The 20125-nt window shown below is 34.8% G+C and overlaps 1 protein-coding gene across 1 annotated transcript in view; it reads right to left on the reverse strand.

The window, feature by feature from the left end:
• The window catches only part of LOC106050978 (uncharacterized), a 77944-nt gene that overhangs the window by 5421 nt on the left and 52398 nt on the right, over nt 1–20125 (reverse strand). The window contains exons 3-8 of the mRNA XM_056004245.1: nt 8166–8312; nt 7903–8059; nt 5664–6034; nt 4577–4707; nt 1666–1777; nt 1445–1579 (exon numbers count right to left, since the gene is read on the reverse strand). Coding sequence (XP_055860220.1) covers nt 1445–1579; nt 1666–1777; nt 4577–4707; nt 5664–6034; nt 7903–8059; nt 8166–8312 — 1053 coding nt within the window. The remainder of the gene's footprint in view (nt 1–1444; nt 1580–1665; nt 1778–4576; nt 4708–5663; nt 6035–7902; nt 8060–8165; nt 8313–20125) is intronic.

Below are 20125 nucleotides of genomic sequence, written 5' to 3' on the forward strand. Positions count from 1 at the left end.
AAAATATTTCTAATTGCACATATTTATTATTGTTAGTCTAGATCTATTATAAATTTAAATACATGACTGATCCAAACTAATTGATACTGGATGACTGTCTGGTCATGCAGTTTGTGCGCTGGACTGTCGTTGGGACTTATTGATGGTCCCGGGTTCAAAAACCTGCCCATTCCCATTCCCCGTCGTCCTGTGGGAGGTTTGGACTAAGAAGTAAACACTGAAGGAACATCCGAAACAAGGGCAAATTTTACAAACTATGCTTGATATTGTCACAGTCTCAGTTGACATAGCCTGATCTAATGTTCACATCATGTTAAGAGGTTAAAAGACACGTGGAAGTAGAATGAATAAAGTTGACTTTGAGTTCAGTCAAGTGGTATCCTTTAGACCGGGCAGTCAAGTAGTATATTTTGGTCCAGGACGGACAGTAGTAACTTAGAAAAGTCTGTAGTAATTTCAGTTAGAGTCTTTTGGGCAGTTGTTGCCAGTGGTCTTTTGAGACATGTAATCTTATTAGTTATTCTGTACAGTGTTACCGGCTGAGATGCGGACATGATTTGTAATATACTCTGGAGAGTTTATGGTATTGAATATATTTGATATCGCTGTTATGCGGATAGGATTGTTTATTATTTCTTGACTTGTAGCACTAACAAGGAGTGCAGTATTATTATGTTGTAAAATAAACTTTATATTAGTCTGCTGAAACAGACTTAAGTCAGTTTGTAGTGTCTATGTTTGTCACGTGTCAAGAGTACTCTAGGAAGCACGAACCCAGCATTCCACGACATTCGCATTCTTCAACATTACACCATTTAACATCATTTACAGATATACGGTTTGTTTTTTAAAAAGTATTTTAAAAATATTTCCTTGTTCTAATATTGAACTTTATAATTGTGCATACCTATAGTTATCAGTTCAACTAAACTGGTCAAACTAAACTATGCTGTATCATAGTGCCTGACAGTGAGATAAATGGAAATCTGTGGAACTTTGCTGTCGGTTGGAGACAATGTTGGATATTTTCAAACAAGTTACAGAAATCTGCTATTTATTTACATTTTGATTTTGATCTGGTTTAGATTCTTTAAGCAATAAAATACAGCAAGAGAAAAAAAAAATGAATGAGGTTCAATGGGAGAGATTAGACAAAATAATGTCCGAATGTGGAATTGAAAGATCACTTTTTTCCAACTAAATAATCAAAATGACTTTGTGCTACAAGAACGTCTTAGTAATTTGATTCAGCAATGCCAAAAAAATGCAATAAAAATATCATGCATTGTATACCACATAGCTGATCAATACTTTCCTATTTGTACACTGGATGCACCAAAGTTTTGAAAATCACCCATACAAAATATATTTAAGATATACACATTTTTAGAATAATGGTTATCAGCATTTACGAAAAATGTTGCTGAAGGATTGAACCTCTTACCTATAACCAAATGAACAGCCAAAGCATTCCTGTCTAGAGTCAGAGACCATATATGTAGACTATGGACTGCTATGACATTGTCTAGAGCTATCAAATCCTTTTTGAGAGAGTCAAAGGAGATATCCCTAGGGACACCTGAAGGAGAAAGATCGCACAGTTAGTGCCCAAGTCAAAAATGTATTTAATAAAAGAAAAAGTTTTCCACAAACAATAGACAGTACCTTCCATGACCACCACAAGTGTATCTCTTAGTATTGTGATGGTTGTTATTAGAACCAGTACAGAGAACAGGAATGTACAGATTGGATCAGCCAGCTTGGAACTCTCATTCTCCTGAGGAGTGAAACAAAGAGTGAATCAATAAATAATGAATCACTCATCAATAAAGAGCTCTCGTTCAACATCTCACTGTATGATCATTGGGTCAAAGAAGTTTCTCTTTCAATATCTCTTCACTTGAATGAGTTCTGTATTTCAAATCCTAGCTTTCACTGGAATTTAAAATAGAGACCTTTGGTAATATGTTAAACCTTTACCACATTCTCTAAAAGTGTGTACAAAAGACTTTAATATTAAATTAATTTATTAAAAGAATGTGATACATTTTATTGTTAAGACTGGAGAGCTGAGAACAATGTATTCAACATGAAAAGAGAAAGTGGTAAGTAAGGCATTGTCTTCTATTCTGAGGAGGAACTCTTTCAGGGCAGAATTACTCTCAGTGAGTAACTTGGTATATTATAATATTTGTTTCACTATCTTTATTTTGTTCATTTTATTTCTCTCTTTTTTAATTTTCCTGACGTGAGAGTGATTGTTCTTTGTTTTGGTTGTAAATTGGATGGAGGCCAAACATGTTTTTTTTAAAAAGACAATCTTGTGTTAGTGGTTCCTCTTTTTTAGTTTTGTTTCACCAGACCCGAAATAATCAAATAGAATTTCTTAGTGCATTTGTTCATCTTTTATGAAAATTGAATTGACGAAATATGTTAGGTTTTTGTGATTTTTCATTATTTAGAAATTCAATTTAGAATAAAAAGGATGAATCTTACAGTATATCAATTTTGTATGAATTTCTGATAGATTTCCCTTTTTCAAACTTTAATTTAAAAAATGTTTTCTTGAATAATTTATTACACTTTTGTAGTCAATTAATTTTCCTTTAAAATAAAATATGTTAGATTCTGTAATAAAATAAGAAATGTATTCAAGTTTTAGTAACTCTACCCCTTGCACATTTTTGTTTGTCCCAGAAAATATCTTTTCTATCAAAACAATATGTACTGAAAGAGTTAATGATGAATGCAATATTTCACATGGCTATGCAGACATAGTTGTAAGCTACATGTTAGGACCACATCGGATGCAGAAAAAGCCTTTGTTCATAATGGACGTAGGCAAAAATATAGGAATCAGAAAACACCATTTTAATTTAACAATATTTAGAGCAGAAATCTTGGTTCCTTCTAGTGTATTTAATTGTCAAATTAATGTAGGCTTCCATCAGACAATATTTAGAACAGAAATCTTGGTTCCTTCTAGTGTATTCAATTGTCAAATTAATGTAGGCTTCCATCAGACAATATTTAGAACAGAAATCTTGCTTCCTTCTAGTGTATTCAATTGTCAAATTAATGTAGGCTTCCATCAGACAATATTTAGAACAGAAATCTTGGTTCCTTCTAGTGTATTCAATTGTCAAATTAATGTAGGTTTCCATCAGACAATATTTAGAACAGAAATCTTGCTTCCTTCTAGTGTATTCAATTGTCAAATTAATGTAGGCTTCCATCAGACAATATTTAGAACAGAAATCTTGCTTCCTTCTAGTGTATTCAATTGTCAAATGTCATCAAATAAAAGATTTGAAATGCACAGAGAAATTCAAAACAATGTATGGGTGGACAGTGTGGAAAAGCTGAGGCTCAAACACAAACCATGAGTTGTCTATTTTATTTATTTCTGTCACCACATTGACTTTTGCATTGTGTCTTCTAAACCAAAGGAAATATTGCATTGGTTTCATTAAAAGTAATTGTTTATTTGATTACTTTTCAATGTAGAGAAACTACAGTGCTACTAAGTATCATTTCTTGCTCTCTCTCTCTTAAAAAAAACCTCTACATCTTTTTAAAGCTATTGGGATTTAGTCTTGTTTTATTTATAAGTCTGTATCTAAAAGGAAGTGGAACGGACATAAGGCATATTAAAAATAAGTTGACTTAGGGAAAAAGAAAACAATTGTTATAAAAATGAGGCTCAAACACAAACCATGAGTTGTCTATTTTATTTATTTCTGTCACCACATTGACTTTTGCATTGTGTCTTCTAAACCAAAGGAAATATCGCATTGGTTTCATTAAAAGTAATTGTTTATTTGATTACTTTTCAATGTAGAGAAACTACAGTGCTACTAAGTATCATTTCTTGCTCTCTCTCTCTTAAAAAAAACCTCTACATCTTTTTAAAGCTATTGGGATTTAGTCTTGTTTTATTTATAAGTCTGTATCTAAAAGGAAGTGGAACGGACATAAGGCATATTAAAAATAAGTTGACTTAGGGAAAAAGAAAACAATTGTTATAAAAATGTGTGTGCTATTTCTATTAATGGTTTATATATAAACTGCAGCTTTTTGGGAAGAGCTGAAAATAAAATAAAAGGTTTAATAGAAAGCTTGCATTTTTTCATGAATTGCGGAGATCAGGCTAAGAAACTGTCAATACTACGTCTATGTAAAAGGAACCTGTATTTGAAATTTCATGTGAATCCCTACAGCAGTTGATGAATTCTCTTTATACATAAGTCAGTCAATGAGTGGTATTTTGCACTTAACATATAAATTGTGGATCTAGAAACAGGTCCAGCCAAAAACACTTTCTGATGAATGGCTAAGATTCAGAATCGTAATTTAATTTAGTATTAATTTATTTCATTTTTTTTAATAAGAAGAAATTTTCTTTGATCCTGGAATTATTGTATGTAAATTGAATATTTATTTTGAAGATCTATTTGGTAAGTGTCATAGATACCTGTTTCTATATTCCGTTGATAACTCAAACTATAAGCCTAAAACTCAACCATAAAGGCCACACAATTAAAATATAAAGTCATTCATGCAGACAACAGCTTACCACAAATTTAATGATGAGCGCAGCAACCAGGACACCTAGACTCTGTATGATATCCCCCACAACATGGATGAAAGCTGCCCTGACATTAATATTCTTGTGTTTTGGTGGCAGATCCTCTTCCTCTTCACTAGCTGTTGGTATCAATATTATAACAGAATGTGGTAGAATGTATATATAACATGATTATATACCAACAAAATATAACATCTTACATTTGTCACACTGAATTGGATAATATTTCAAAGCTGTACAAACTTGTAAATAAACACATTTTACAGCTGATAAAAAGAGACACTTAACTCTGGCAGACAAAGTGTTATACCCATCGTTATATTCATTTAGTCATTCTTAGTTACTTCCTCTTCACAGCTCAGTGTCAGGTGAAAGAAACCCCTACAAGATGGGTGGGTGATACCAAGGAGTGTTCAATCTTAGCCCTAATATATTGATTGGTGGTTGATATCAAGGACTATTCAAGCTTAGCCCTAACAATGACTACTACAGATGACAAGAAGATGTGTAATAGTCAACATTTGTATAGCAAATCTACAGGATAAATAAAAGATGTTATCCTTAAATATATCCCAAACTTAAATCTCCATTAGAATAAAATTCTTAACCATTTCCTCTTTTTTATCCTCTAATCAAGAAATGGACACTGATTTTAACTACTAGGAAGACATAACCCTAGACCGCACTATGTGGTGGCATAGAAAGCTACAGACAGCGAAAAAGCATTGCCCTCAGCTCTGGCAGAAAAGCGAGCTAAATAAAAAATGGCTGATTCCTCTACCACCAAAGAAAATGCCACCTTTACCAGTTTTGTAAGTGGATGGGAATGTCTCTCCTGAATAGCGCCTGACAGTCACAAAAATGTGCTTTACAAGATGAATTATAAAATCATTCTATGACGAAAGGAAGCCAACAATCTAACTTTAACCCCCTACACTGTGAATTTTTAAATTAATCTCCAGTAAACCTTTTTTTTGTTTGGCAGCGTATCTCTAGCACCTGAACATAGTACCAATTGCCTTTCACATAAAATTTGTGCTGGTTTATTAGGAGGGAGTAACAGCTAAGGTTATACCTTCAGAGTTAACATTTGTCAGCTGATGTCCAGAAGATTCAAAATCTGAATCTGAATGAAACTGGTGGTAGTCAAAGTCCCCAACAGATGGCGAGTGGTCTACTTGGCTTGGGACATCCAGTAAGTCTTTGTGAATATGGTCTTCGTAGCTTTGTCTGTGACTATTGTGACCCTGAGTTTGTCTGTCATGAAGATGATCTGATCCATTATGGGAATGACCATGACCTCCATGTGAATGACCATGTCCTCCATGTGAATGACCATGGCCTCCATGTGAATGACCATGGCCTCCATGAGAGTGTCCATGTCCAAATTTTTGGTGGCTGTGAGCTTTGCTACAACAGACTTCAGAATGTAGAACAAAACCCATTCTGTAATAACAAACTATAAATAAGACATTGAAGAGAATAAAAACAAATGACAAAAAAAAAAAAGCTTGCTTATGATTTTTAAATATATTGAAATCACCTCTCCATACGTGTATTGCTCCTAATTCTTTCAAAATAACCATTTACATTTACCACACACACAAACTAAATTTATAAAATAAAATTAAATGATGGTTTGAACTCAATTTAAATGTGTAGTGCATTCTTGAAACAAAGAATGGGAGAAAGCTTAGTTTAGAACAAACTTTACATTTCTAATCTATACTACAAATCAAAGTCAATTCTCCACATCCTAAACTAAGCCTTACACTCTAGAACAGGGGAGGGCAAATTACGACCCACAGGCCACATGTGGCCCGCCGGAGACTTTTAAGCGGCCCGCGGACACCTTAAGAAATCAGGAGTGGCCACAGGTTATACATATAAAAATGCAAATATATTAAAAAATAAATAATTCTAAATATGTATATAAATTTCAGTTCTGATTCTTATCACTTATAAGGAAAAGGCTAAGGAAACATTATCTCTACATCTCATTCAAAAAGTTGAAATTAAACGAAGATTTTTCTTATTGGCAATATTTCAAAACAGTAAAAGACACAAACTGAGGCCAGTATTTATTTAATGTTATGAAGAACTGTGTTGAAAGTGCAGGGTTGGCTTGGAACAAAATGGCAAGTGTAACAACTGATGGAGCCAGTGTTTTTGACTGAAAAAAATAGAACAATATCCCAACCATAAACTCTTTAACAGGAAAGTTTGCACAAAGCTGAATTGAATATCAAACTTATTATTGGGTAAATGGTATCAGTAATCAAACATATCTGAGATAAGAAACCTAAGAAGTACTTAAAGATTTGGAAAACAAAACATTCCAATGTTTGCTATCAGACCTGAGTCTAGCAGCCTTCCCTATGCCTTTTTTTATCTCCTCTTCTAGAGACAGGTCATCTTGAATTGTGGATCCCAGATAGCAGAATTCATTTACGGCATCCAGCTTGTTATCATCTATGAGGATCGAGGGTGGTGCTGTGGCAGGTGGTCCCATAACATTTGTTTCTTCGTGCTAATAGTTAAGCCATACTCCTTACAGGCCTGAGAGAAGCGGGACATTAGTAACTGAAGTTCCTCTTGTGAGTGTGCCACCACTACTGCGTCGTCTGCAAAGAGCATATCTCTTATGAGGGTTGTTCTGGTTTTAGTTTTAGCCCTCAGTCTAGCAACATTTAGAAGTTTGCTGCCGAATCTGGAATGAAGATATATGCCTTCGGTGGATTCTCAAGCGCGTGGTGGATTAGCATTGAGAAGAGTATTCCAAAGAGGGTTGGGGCCAGGACACATCCTTGTTTGACTCCGCTGTTTATATTGAAACTTTTGGAGCAGGCGCCGTTGAACTGTACTGTACCCATCATATTTTGGTGGAAAGAGACAAAAATGTTTAGTTACTTGGGTGGACAGCCTATTAACTGTAAGATTTTAAAGAGGCCTTCTCTGCTGACTAGATCAAAGGCCTTTGTCAGGTCGATAGATGCGATGTACAAAGGCATTCTTTGCTCTTTGCACTTTTCCTGAAGTTGATGGATGGAGAAAATCATGTCAATAGTAATTATATATTTCATATACTTATATGCGCCCCCCTACCCCCTCATTCCCAAATTTTTTTTTAATGCGGCCCTCTGTGGAAAAAGGTTGCCCACCCCTGCTCTAGAAGACTGACTTGTCATCTGTGAATCTTGAATTACTTAAGGTATCAGTCCAAAAAAGTACACGATTTTTTAAAACTTCTTACAAGACTAGTTTTACATTATTTGAACCAAAGCTTGTAGAAAGTTTGAACAGAATATACTTACATGAAGTTAAAAACAACCCCCAGGGATGCTGTGATCAACATCTCATCAGGATGGACATCCTTGTAGTGGCCTTCAATAATTCTTTCAACAGCAATATAACACAAGATGCCACTGACCATCCATATAATAAAGACACTCAGCAAGGCTCCCACCACCTCTGTGGACAAACACACATACATATTAGCAAAACTCTCAAGGTAAGGAAGTAAATTATTGTTGAAAAAAAAAAAGATCAAAGTATTTCAGTACAAGGATTTTATTACCTGCCCTGTGGTAGCCAAAGGACATTTTCTTGGAAGCTGGCTTTTTGGCTAACCATATGGCAAGTAGGCTAATGATGAAGCTGATCAGATCACTACCCAGGTGAAGGACATCGGTAAACAATGCCAAACTATTTGACAAAACACCACCTGTAACACAACAGTAAATAAAACATTTAAAAAAAACAGCCAGATGATACACTGTAAGCAGACTATATTGATATCAATTCCAGTGTAGCATGAAGTGAACATCAATTGGTTTAAAAATTCACAAAACCAAGAAGTTCAAGGGATCTTAGAGCTGAATGGTTAGAGCTCTGGTACAACTGGCCCCCACAGATAAAAATCTACTAGATCAGGGGTTCTCAACCTGTGGGTCGCGACCCCTTTGGGGGTCAATTGACGATTTGCCAGGGGTCGTCTAAGACCATCGAAAATATGGATTGTTTTGTCTATTCTTCTATTGTTGTGTGTGTGTGTGAGGGTGTTGGGGGGTCGAGGCAAAGTGAGGGATTGTAAAAAGGGGTCGCTGAACTTAAAAGGTTGAGAAACGCTGTACTAGATCAATGAGAATATTTCCCTTGTTTTCATCTTGGATGAAAGCAAACTTTCTTTCCCGAGATATTTCTGAGCAAATGTAAATTTGTCTCACTTCTTTTACCACAGGCTTTCCCACTCCTAGCACCAAGGGAAAACCATCCAATAGTCTTTAAATGGAACATCGCTAGAGTGAAAGATCGACAGTAGGAAACACTGTATGATTATGATTAAATGTAACATAGATTTTTTTCTTCTTGCATATATATATACTTTACTTTTAAAGTTGGACACGGAATCCTGAGGCTGAAAGAAGAATTCAAGCCTTTAAGAGTAAATGCTACAGAAAAATGCTGGGTATCAGATATCAGGAAATCTTATCTTATATAATACAGACGTTATTTCAAAAAAAAGATGATTATGTCCTACATGTCATGCATCTAGTCATGCATGTTAACCAATGACTTAAATTCTGCCAAGTCACTGGTTTTCCTGGCTGGCTCAGGAAACCCATTCCATGCTCTAATAGCACTAGGGAAGAAGGAGCATTTGTACAAATTTGTCCTAGCATATGGAATGAGGAATGTGCTTTTATCTTTGTGTCTTTCAGAGTATTTTATTAAATTTTGTTTTTGTATTTGAAGATTATGGTTCAATGTTTTATGTATAATTGCTAGTTTACTTTTGAGTCTTCTCTCCTAAAGGCTTTCTAAAATTTGTGATTTTACTAAAGGTGTTACTGTAGTCAAATGTGAATATTCATTTGTTATGAATCTCACTGCTCTATTTTATGTCTGTTCCAGTTTCTTAATGTCTTCTTGAGATAAGGGGTCCCAAACAGAGAATGCATATTCTATTATTGGCCTAACCAAGGTTAAATAACATTTTAGTTATGTTCTTATTTGATTTATAGAAATTTTCTTTTAATAAACCCTAATGCTTTGTTTGATTTTTTGATAGTTTCATCCATATGGGGATTCCATGACACTTGCATTTTTAGTCTGTGTTACTGGTTTACCATGAATAAGATAAGTGGAATTTGTTTTTTTTTTGTTTGTTACTCTTAATAACTGAAATTTTTCTGGGTGGAAAGACATGCTTCAATTTGATTCCCATTTTTGTAATTCATCTAATTCTCTTTTTAAAATTTCTGTATCTTGTTGTTTTTTTTTATTGTTCTACATGTTATGCAATCGTCTGCAAATAATCTGACTTTTGTTCCTGAACTAATGCAATTTGGTAAATCATTTATGTAAATTAAAAATAGTAGTGGACCTAAGACTGTTCCTTGAGGTACACCTGAGAAGACAAATGAGTTCGCAAAGTTACAAGTCAGCACTCAGACTGGCAAAAAGGAAGAACTTCTCAATACTGTGAAGAGATGAAAACTTGAGCTGGTTTGTTCATATTGTAAGACATGACTCACATCTTTCAAGGTACAGTGGACAGAGCATGAAGAAAAGGCCGTCCAAAGAAAAACTGACTGGACAATGTAATAGAATGGACTGGCCTCTCTCTTAATATCCACTAAGAAATGCTAAAGACTGGAAATAATAAAATTGGAGGTATTGGATTACACGAACTGTCACAGCATCCCTAGGATGAAAGTCAAGGGACAAATGATATCACTTTTACTATTTTTAGGGTTTTGAACCGCCTTTCTTTGTTTAAATGTTTTCCTCAAAGTTGAATACAATTAAAATTATTCCCATAGTTTTATTATTATTATTATAGCTTTTATATAGCGCTACTTTCATGCTTATAGCATGCTCAGAGCACTTTGGTCCGATCTCATTTGTGGACCAGTTGGGGGGGGGGGGTATCTAGGAGTTGGTGTTCCGTGCTGCCTTTAGGCGCTCAGTAAACGCAACTCTGCCCGAGTCGGGTGTCGAACCTCGAGCCCCCTTCTAGGTAGCCAAGCCAAGCCAAGTTCAAGCGCACTTAGCCTCTCCTTCCTTTGGGTGTTTTCCATTGTAACAAATAAAGAAATGCCCTTCAGATATGCTGGGTACTGGAAGAAATAAAATAATGAACTATCTGGGTTGACATAAATCAATTCCTACTGCCTAGTAGAAAGTGGAGGGATCCCCCTCCCCCTTTCAACATATAATAGAAAATGTGACAGTGTTATGTGGGTGTGAGTGATATTAATTAGTTTTATATGTTCTCAAGACTTGCCCATAGACTTGACAGAGACCAGACAAAGGTTAGGTCAATGTCAGTTAGATGTTTGTCTTGAAGAGCGACTGATATATGGGTCAGGACAGACAATTTATTAGTGTTAGTTTAGATACTCAGCCAATATAGTAAATATAGAGTTGAAACAAATGTGATACATACATATATTAAACATAAATAAATGACAACACCAGGGACCACGTTTTTAAGAGAGAAAGTAGTGAATTAAAATGCTACGAAAATAAGGGACTGTTGAAGTTGTGGGTGAACGGATGCTGCGAGTTGGGGGGAGGGGCTAGTTAGGGTGCAGATCGGGGGCGCGGTGGTCGAATGGCTTCCAACCTGGGGTCCTGGGTTCGAATCTAGGATTTTGAATTTCGGGATTTTTAGGGTGCCCCTGATTCCACCCAACTCTAATGGGTACTTGACTTTAGTTGGGGAAAATAAATGCGGTTGGCCGTTGTGCTGGCCACATGACTTTCTGCTTGTTACACATTGGCCAAAGAAACAGACGACTTTAACGTCAGCTGCCCTGCTACTGTAGATCGCAAGGTCTGAAAAGGGAACTTTGACCTTGTAAGGTCATATACCGACTGATTTCTCAATAACTTGGAAACCTAGTTTGACTGTCTGCATATTAGAGCTGGCTATGCACACAATAGAAAATTAAAGTCTACAAGTTTGAACGTTTTTTAATATCCTTACGTAAAGAAAACAAATTCTGTCAATATTTTTCATATTTTAGCAAAGCCTCTTTGTATTTTGACTAAAGTCTATATGTTTGTTATCTTATGGCGTTGAGCCTGTTGATTCATAAATGCTGTCATAATAACGTTGGTGAATCTCTAGTGCTTGTGAGAAAACATTTATAATTTTACTTTTTTTTCCCCACAGGACTACTGCAATAGTTGCTTCTTATCTTAATTATTTTCTGCTTCTTCTGTTTCGATTCTTTTGCATTTTGATTCCAATCAGCACATTTCTACACTGTTCAAGAGGATAATTGTGATTTGTGAAGGAGTTCGTAACGAGGCCTACTCGAGATCATGCGACAACTCCACCAAATGTTTTAAAACAGTCGACTGTTTTCAACGCATTGTAATGAATTTGGTGCGCCCTAAAATGTTCTGCTTGTTTCACATTGAAGTGAGATGGTTGCACGAAGCAATTTTTTGTTCTTATTTTTTTTTTAAATAGAAAAACTACGACAGTTGTAGGCGCTCTTTAGCAATGAAAATGAAATACAGAAAATAATCCTGGTTGACATCTTTGTCATCTTAAATGAGTTAAATTTCCAACATATCTATGAAAAAAAAAGGATTTTCCAACTGCCCTATAATTTTAGAACTGGTGATAGAGAAACAAGCTCAACCTTCACAATGAAGTTGGTTTTATAGACAAATTGTAGCAATGTTAAAGACAGTTGCCTGGCTCCATGCTCCGTCGTGCTATTCAAGTTGCCACAGAAGTATAAAACATCAATATGGTGAAGACGCAAATAAAAATTAAATAAAAGCAAGTCATTAAGATAAAAACAATGTATTTGTCATTTATCCTATAAGCAGAAATATAAAGTGTTTTGGCATTCATACCAGAAATTTAAATTATGATTACGTTTTTTAACATTAGCAAAAACACAGATTTTACGGTTGGGGGTCGCCGCATAGTGGGCAATTGCAAAAAAGGGGTCGCGGGACTAAAAAGGCTGAGAACCGCTGATCTACATGCTTATAAAACACTTGCATCATGAATAGGAAATAAAAGACTGTTTAGTGTATAGACGAACTTTACAAGTAGGTTTATACATCAGTGTACAGACGAACTCTAAAACAAAGAGTTTTTAGACATTTATCATCCGAACACTTATGACAAGTGTTTAGAGATCAGAGCACAGACAAACGCTAAGACATGAGCTTTAAGAAAGGAGTTTTAAAAACAGCAGTGTTAAGACAATATCGGTGATACAATATTAGTTCATTAGTATCGATACAACTGTATCAAAACAATAAAGACAAAGAACTACTTTGTAATCGGATACGAAACAACTTTGCACACATTTAATGGCATAAGTAAATTATCTTCATTCGAGCTTTAGGTGAACATTTGGCCTAATTATGTACACATCTGTGAGCTCATTATGCAGGCACGTCAAGCACATACATTAGTCACAAAAAGAAGTTAAAGAAACTCACTAGCAAGACCGAAACTTGTGCTCAAAATAAAAACAGATAAGTAATTAACAAAACAAAACAATCCAAGCGTTTGAGCCTTCAAACAAGTCGGGACAGTTTTAAACAAAACAAGGTGACGGAGAGTTTGTGTTGTAGTAATTCATAGGAGGCCCCAGTGGGCCGGTAGTGCTCACAAATTACTTCACACACAAACTTACACCAAAATTGTTTTAAAAAAAAAATGAAAATAAAAAGACGTAGGCTACTAAATGGAATAGTTGGATATTCAAAAAGTTAAATTCTGAAACTATCATGACTTTTAGACCATAGACTAAAAAAATAAAAATTGTGTAATAAAGTATTTTTGAAAGTCGTTTGAATGATAGAGCTAGTTTCACGTTGTAAACTTCATTTTCTGAGACCACTGTGACTAATAGACTTATCTTCCCTGTTAAGCCACCTATATATTTTTTTTTTATATTCGCTTTTCCAATCTGTCTGGATCACGTGATAAATGTATAGATAGCAGAAGCTTCTTACAAACTGATTTTTATTTAGCACTCCCCGAAATACTGGTGAAGCTTAAAAAGTGTTTTCTCTGATCTACAATACAAATAAAATAAATTACACAGATATTTGCAAGAATGATGAACTATGCGAAAAGTCACTTTTATTCTATGATTTGAAATAATTCTACAGATTTTTATTTCCTGACATGTTTCATGAAATACATCATAAGAGTAGTTTTTAAAGCTGTCCTACTTTTTAAGCGGCCCTCGAAAGGGGAAAAGACGCTATTAGTTTTGAGTAGAATGTCTGTCCGTCCGTCCCGTTTAGATCTCGTAAACTAGAAAAGATAGTGAAAATCCGACACCATAATATTTTATAATGTTTGAATGTTTTTCAAATTTTTTATCTATTTTGTCAGGGTGGCATCGTCTCAGATGATCCTCCGGCGTAATTAGTTTCATATCATCATAAAAAGGCACTTAGGCAACCCACTAGCGGATCAAAGCTCATGTGTAAGTGATACATTTTGTTCAATGGGCATGTTTGTAAGCTCTAAAAAAAAAACATTTCGGAAGTGGGAGGAGAAATTAAGTGAACCAAATTAGATTTTACTCTAATTTTTTTTGCATTTTTAGGATTGAAGCATAAATTGTGAGTTATTGTCCCAAATTTTTTTATACAACAGAAAAATATCATTACGAATAAAGGTTTAAAAAGATGACTAGGAAAATAATATTTGGGTTTAGAACTTACCTCAATTGTTACTCTTATAGTGAAAAATACAAAATCTTTCTTAAAATCACTAGGATAAATTCGTATACTATTATATAAACTGTGTCGCCATATTTTACTTTTCTGTTTTAAAACATCTTTTCGTCTGGAATGGGGACGGGGCGGTAGAGTGAAAACGATTAATCCTATCTCCTTTTTATAATTTCTGCTAGTGATTGCATTTGACATTAAAGAATAGGGGGTGGGGCGACTCGTTATAAGAATTTAATTTATAGCATATATAAATTATATTAGTGAATTTTTTTTTTAATTTAGTAATTTATTAGCTAAAATACAAAAAGAAAAAAGTATTGGTTTGTCCAATGGGCGAAAGGCGATTGCTTGTTTCGCCCCTCCCACCTGGTACAACCCTTTTTCATTTTATATTTACTAATGATAAAATTTGAGATCAGAATGTTTGTGTGACATCAGGGGCGGACTGGGTATCAAAATCGGCCCGGGCATTACCATATAAACCAGCCCACAAATGGATGTCATATAATTTTGGTGTGGGGGGGGGGATTTTCACCCCACTCCGCAATTTATATATATATATAATGTTATAACCTTGCCATGCACACCACCATCCAAGATAGTGCAGAAAGAAGGTGTGCACCATCAGTGACTAGAGCTAGACAGTAAGGATGTTGACGTTATGAGAGAGAGAAAAACGAGTTCCGCCCAAGTGAGAGCTGATGTAAAGATGCTGTGCTCAAGACATGTTGTTCTACATGTATTTGTGATGTCCTGTAAATAAACATCTATGTCTCGTTGAGTTGCCTCCCTTCAGTTATTACAATATATATATATATATATATATATATATATATATATATATATATATATATATATATATATATATATAAGTGTGTGTGTATATGTAATTAATCTTCATTAGATTCTGATCTTTCATTCTTTCAAAAGTTTTTTCTAGCCTAGAATACTCTCTTCCTATAATTAGTGGAAAGACAGTGCACACCGCCAAAGGGCATCTAGTTAGACCGGGGGAGCGCTGTGAGCTCCCCTCAGTGGAGTCCGGGGCAAAGCCCCGAACCAGGCATTATTTCCGTATTTTTAAGCTTTAAAAATGCATATCTGAGGTATCTACAGTGCAATTAGCCTGCTAATTTTCCGCTAAAAAAACCAAATCTGCTATTCAATGGAGTCCGGTAGAAAATGGTAAATATGCTTTAGTTTTGGTATTGGAGGGGGAAGGGAAACCACAAAACCATGCTCATGAAATTTGGAAACTGTAGTTTGCTTGCGTTGGCTGCACTGGGGCAATAAGTAAAGTTTCCCTTTCAGACAATGAGGTCTGAGGCAAGTGATGGTTTGAAGACCCTCCCCTCCCGGCTACGCCCATGTGTTATATTATAGGTGTAAGCCTAATTCTCTACAAAATATATAAAGTTTGATAACGCATCGAAAACTGAATTTATGCATTCGTAGGATTACATAATGTATTCTATTTATACATGTATGTAGTCTGAAAACTATAAACAATACAATAGCCGCCTAATGAGTTTGAAGCTTTTTGGTATTACTTATAGATTACAGACGTTTCTTCAAGAAATAAGATTGTTACGTCTTACGCATTTCATGTGTCAATCTAGCCATGCATGATGATCTGTGACTTAAAATATTCTAAATCATTGGTTGTCCTGGCTGACTCTGGCAACCCATTCCATTATAAGATAAGAGAAAGCAGAACGGTTAGAGAGGCACTTACTTAATGTGAAAAGCTCTTGTTTCCTCCTAGTACATTCTCAAAAACGCGATTTGTATATGAATATAACATGACCCATTATTTAAAATATAAATCTCCTTTCATTAAATATCGGATGTGACAGCGCTATATAAATTATTGTAATGATTTTCATCATTAATGAGTTCATACTAATCATAAGTTTGCCATTAATTATAATACTATAAAAATTGATTTAGATCTAGATTTATTTTTTAATTAAATAATTATTTTTTTTTGTAAGTCTTAAGTGTAGTATTTTGAGATCTACGTTATTAAAAATAAACAAAATGAAACTTACTTTTTCTTTTCAAAATAGAACTTTATACCCATATTGAGCTGTGAATAAGTTGGGTGGTATGTAATTTCGCGGCTGTGTGTATGTGTTAAAGTTAATTTCTATTAAGTATTGTTAAAGAGCTAATTGTCGCGCCTATCTTTTTATTTTAATTTTTTTTCTGCGTTATATCAATGTTTTCTAACTTAACCTCTAATCTCTCTTTTTTGGTTAAATTTCATTGGAACCATTGAAAGACGGGGAGGGAAGGTGCAAAAAAAAAAAAAATTGGAGTACCATCAAAGGCCCATGCCGACCAGCAAAATGATTAGGCCAAACACAACCTCGAAGACATCAAAGCAGTCCATGCCGCTCGTGCATAGCAGAAAGTACGGTCTAACGTTTTGCAAATGATAATACGTACAGTGTATAGTGTTGTTTTTTTTAAATAGTCTTGTTGAATTTCAAACAAAATTAATTGTAATAAGAATTTTAAAAAAACAACAAGAAAACGTGTTCGGGCCTTTGTGTCTTGGTGCTGTCACTTTTTATTTTAAAGTTGTCTACATTGAAATTTGTTGTCTTTGGTCGCGACCAGACCGGCCCATTTGGTACCGGCCCACCGGGCATTTGCCCGTTTGCCCATATAGCCAGTCCGCCCTTGTGTGACATAATATACAAATGGGTTAAAACATCAATATGTAGCTTATATTATATATATATTCAACTAATTTTGTTCAAAAACTATGATTTCTTCATAAAAATAGGACCCCCCCCCCATTCAGTGGGCTAGAGTGGGGAGAGCAGCAGAAGCAATCGCCCCGCCCACCTCTCCCAGTCGGCTAAGATACCAGAAATGTAGCGACATCATATAAACATTATATTGTATTACAACTAATTTCGTTCACAAACTATGATTTCTAATTAAAAGTAGGACCGCCTCCCCCCAATCAAAGGATTTAGGTTGGAAGGGCAGTAGATTTATTCCTCCCCCCCCCACCCCCAAACAGGGGAACGACATAATATAAAGATCGGTTAAATATCAATAACAAGTTTTAATTATATATATATATATATATATTAATTATATAGTTATTTAATTGATTCCATTAACAAGCTGTGATTTCTTCAAGTAAATTGGACCGCCCCCCCCCCACTCGAAAGTTTATGGTTGGGGGGGGGGGACAGGATTGATGCCATCACCCCCTCTCCATCCCACCTAATCGGCCAACATACTAGAGGGGGGGGGGGCGAAAAATGTAAAAATAGGTTGAAATATAAATAATTAGTATATATTATAAACATAATTAAAAAATTTGTATACAAATTGTGTGATTTATTTACTAAAATTCGTCCTCACCCCCCCCCCCCCAAACGGCCCAAATGATTTTTCATTAGAATAGCAGGATAAATATTTAAAGAATTATCTAATGTACAAATAATATATTAGCGTATGAAGTAATTACATTAATGGGATGTAAAAATTTAAGTCACGACCTGCTTGAATGAAATCTATATTCATAGACCCCCAATTTATTTTTTCACTTTCGTAGACCCCTTAAAAGTCTTCTCTGGACTATACGGAAGTATTGACATGCGAGGTGTTTTTACACCAGAAGTTCATCACAGTATTGTGCCCTTTGTTGACACTTTGATTTGGAAGATCCGTTTGATATTCTTGACGCAATAACATTTGAAAAGAAATGATGTTTTAGTTGGCAACAATCTTTCACTATGGCGTCCTTTAGTGTTGAGTTGTCTTGAAGAAAATCTCTTTCATTATTTATCTTTCTTTTTTTTTTATGGTTATCTCATTTTATAAAATACTGACCCATTACATCGCCACCACATTTTTCGTATCATTTTGTTTCCTTTTTCTCTCATAGTGCATTCTATTGCTTAAAGAATGTAAATGTAAACAATGATCACATTATTTTGATTAACAATTAGATTAAATCTTAATCTACTCTCAATTTGTTCCCCTTAGATTAAATGTATTCTCAACCACATTTTCCTATTAGATTAAATGTATTCTCAACCACATTTGCCCACTAGATTAAATGTATTCTCAACCACATTTGCCCACTAGATTAAATGTATTCTCAACCACATTTTCCTATTAGATTAAATGTATTCTAAACAACATTTTCCTATTAGATTAAATGTATTCTCAACCACATTTGCCCACTAGATTAAATGTATTCTCAACCACATTTTCCCATAAGATTAAATGTATTCTCAAACACATTTTCCCATAAGATTTAATGTATTCTCAACCACATTTTCCCCTTAGATTAAATGTATTCTCAACCACATTTTCCTATTAGATTAAATGTATCCTCAACCACATTTTCCTATTAGATTAAATGTATTCTCAACCACATTTACCCATAAGATTAAATGTATTCTCAAACACATTTTCCTATTAGATTAAATGTATTCTCAACCACATTTTCCCCTTAGATTAAATGTATTCTCAACCACATTTTCCTATTAGATTAAATGTATTCTCAACCACATTTTCCTATTAGATTAAATGTATTCTCAACCACATTTTCCCATTAGATTAAATGTATTCTCAACCACATTTTCCCATTAGATTAAATGTATTCTCAAACACATTTTCCTATTAGATTAAATGTATTCTCAACCACATTTTCCCATTAGATTAAATGTATTCTCAACCACATTTTCCCATTAGATTAAATGTATTCTCAACCACATTTTCCTATTAGATTAAATGTATTCTCAAACACATTTTCCCATTAGATTAAATGTATTCTCAACAAAAACAAACTTTGCTTCAGAAATGAGGCCTACTCTTTTAACTCCTTGATTCTGTTTGTGCGAATGCGGTAGAGCTGTGTGGTTAATGAAGTTGAAAAAATCATTAGACTTAATCTCAAAAACCAGCTAATGAACTAGATCTGAGACAAGCTGGAGACATATGTAGGTAGAAACATCAAGTGTCAATAAATGATCAGCTTTTAATGTATCCGATGGTCGTGTTCAAGTGTAGCTGTTGAAAGACTGACAGATGTTGTCAAGATAGGGGTTAAACTGCGTGCTTCACTGGGGCAAACAGCAGGTCAAATGTGATAGACTGGGGCAAACAGCAGGTCAAATGTGATAGACTGGGGCAAACAGAAAGACATATGTGATAGACTGGAAACAAACAGAAAGACATATGAGCTAGACTGCAAACAAACAGAAAGACATATGAGCTAGACTGGGGACAAACAGAAAGACATATGAGCTAGACTGGGGACAAACAGAAAGACATATGAGCTAGACTGGGGACAAACAGAAAGACATGAGCTAGACTGGGGACAAACAGAAAGACATATGAGCTAGACTGGGGACAAACAGAAAGACATATGAGCTAGACTGGGGACAAACAGAAAGACATATGAGCTAGACTGGGGACAAACAGAAAGACATATGAGCTAGACTGGGGACAAACAGAATTATGTGATAGACTGGGAGCTTACATAATGACATATCTGATAGATTGGAGCAAACAGAAAGACATGTGATAAATTGAAGCAAACAGAAAGACATGTGATAAATTGGAGCAAACAGAAAGACATGTGATAAATTGGAGCAAACAGAAAGACATATGATAAATTGGAGCAAACAGAAAGACATGTGATAAATTGGAGCAAACAGAAAGACATATGATAAATTGAAGCAAACAGAAAGACATGTGATAAATTGAAGCAAACAGAAAGACATGTGATAAATTGGAGCAAACAGAAAGACATGTGATAAATTG

This window comes from Biomphalaria glabrata, chromosome 11 (genome assembly GCF_947242115.1).
Source record: "Biomphalaria glabrata chromosome 11, xgBioGlab47.1, whole genome shotgun sequence".
Lineage (NCBI taxonomy): Eukaryota > Metazoa > Mollusca > Gastropoda > Planorbidae > Biomphalaria > Biomphalaria glabrata.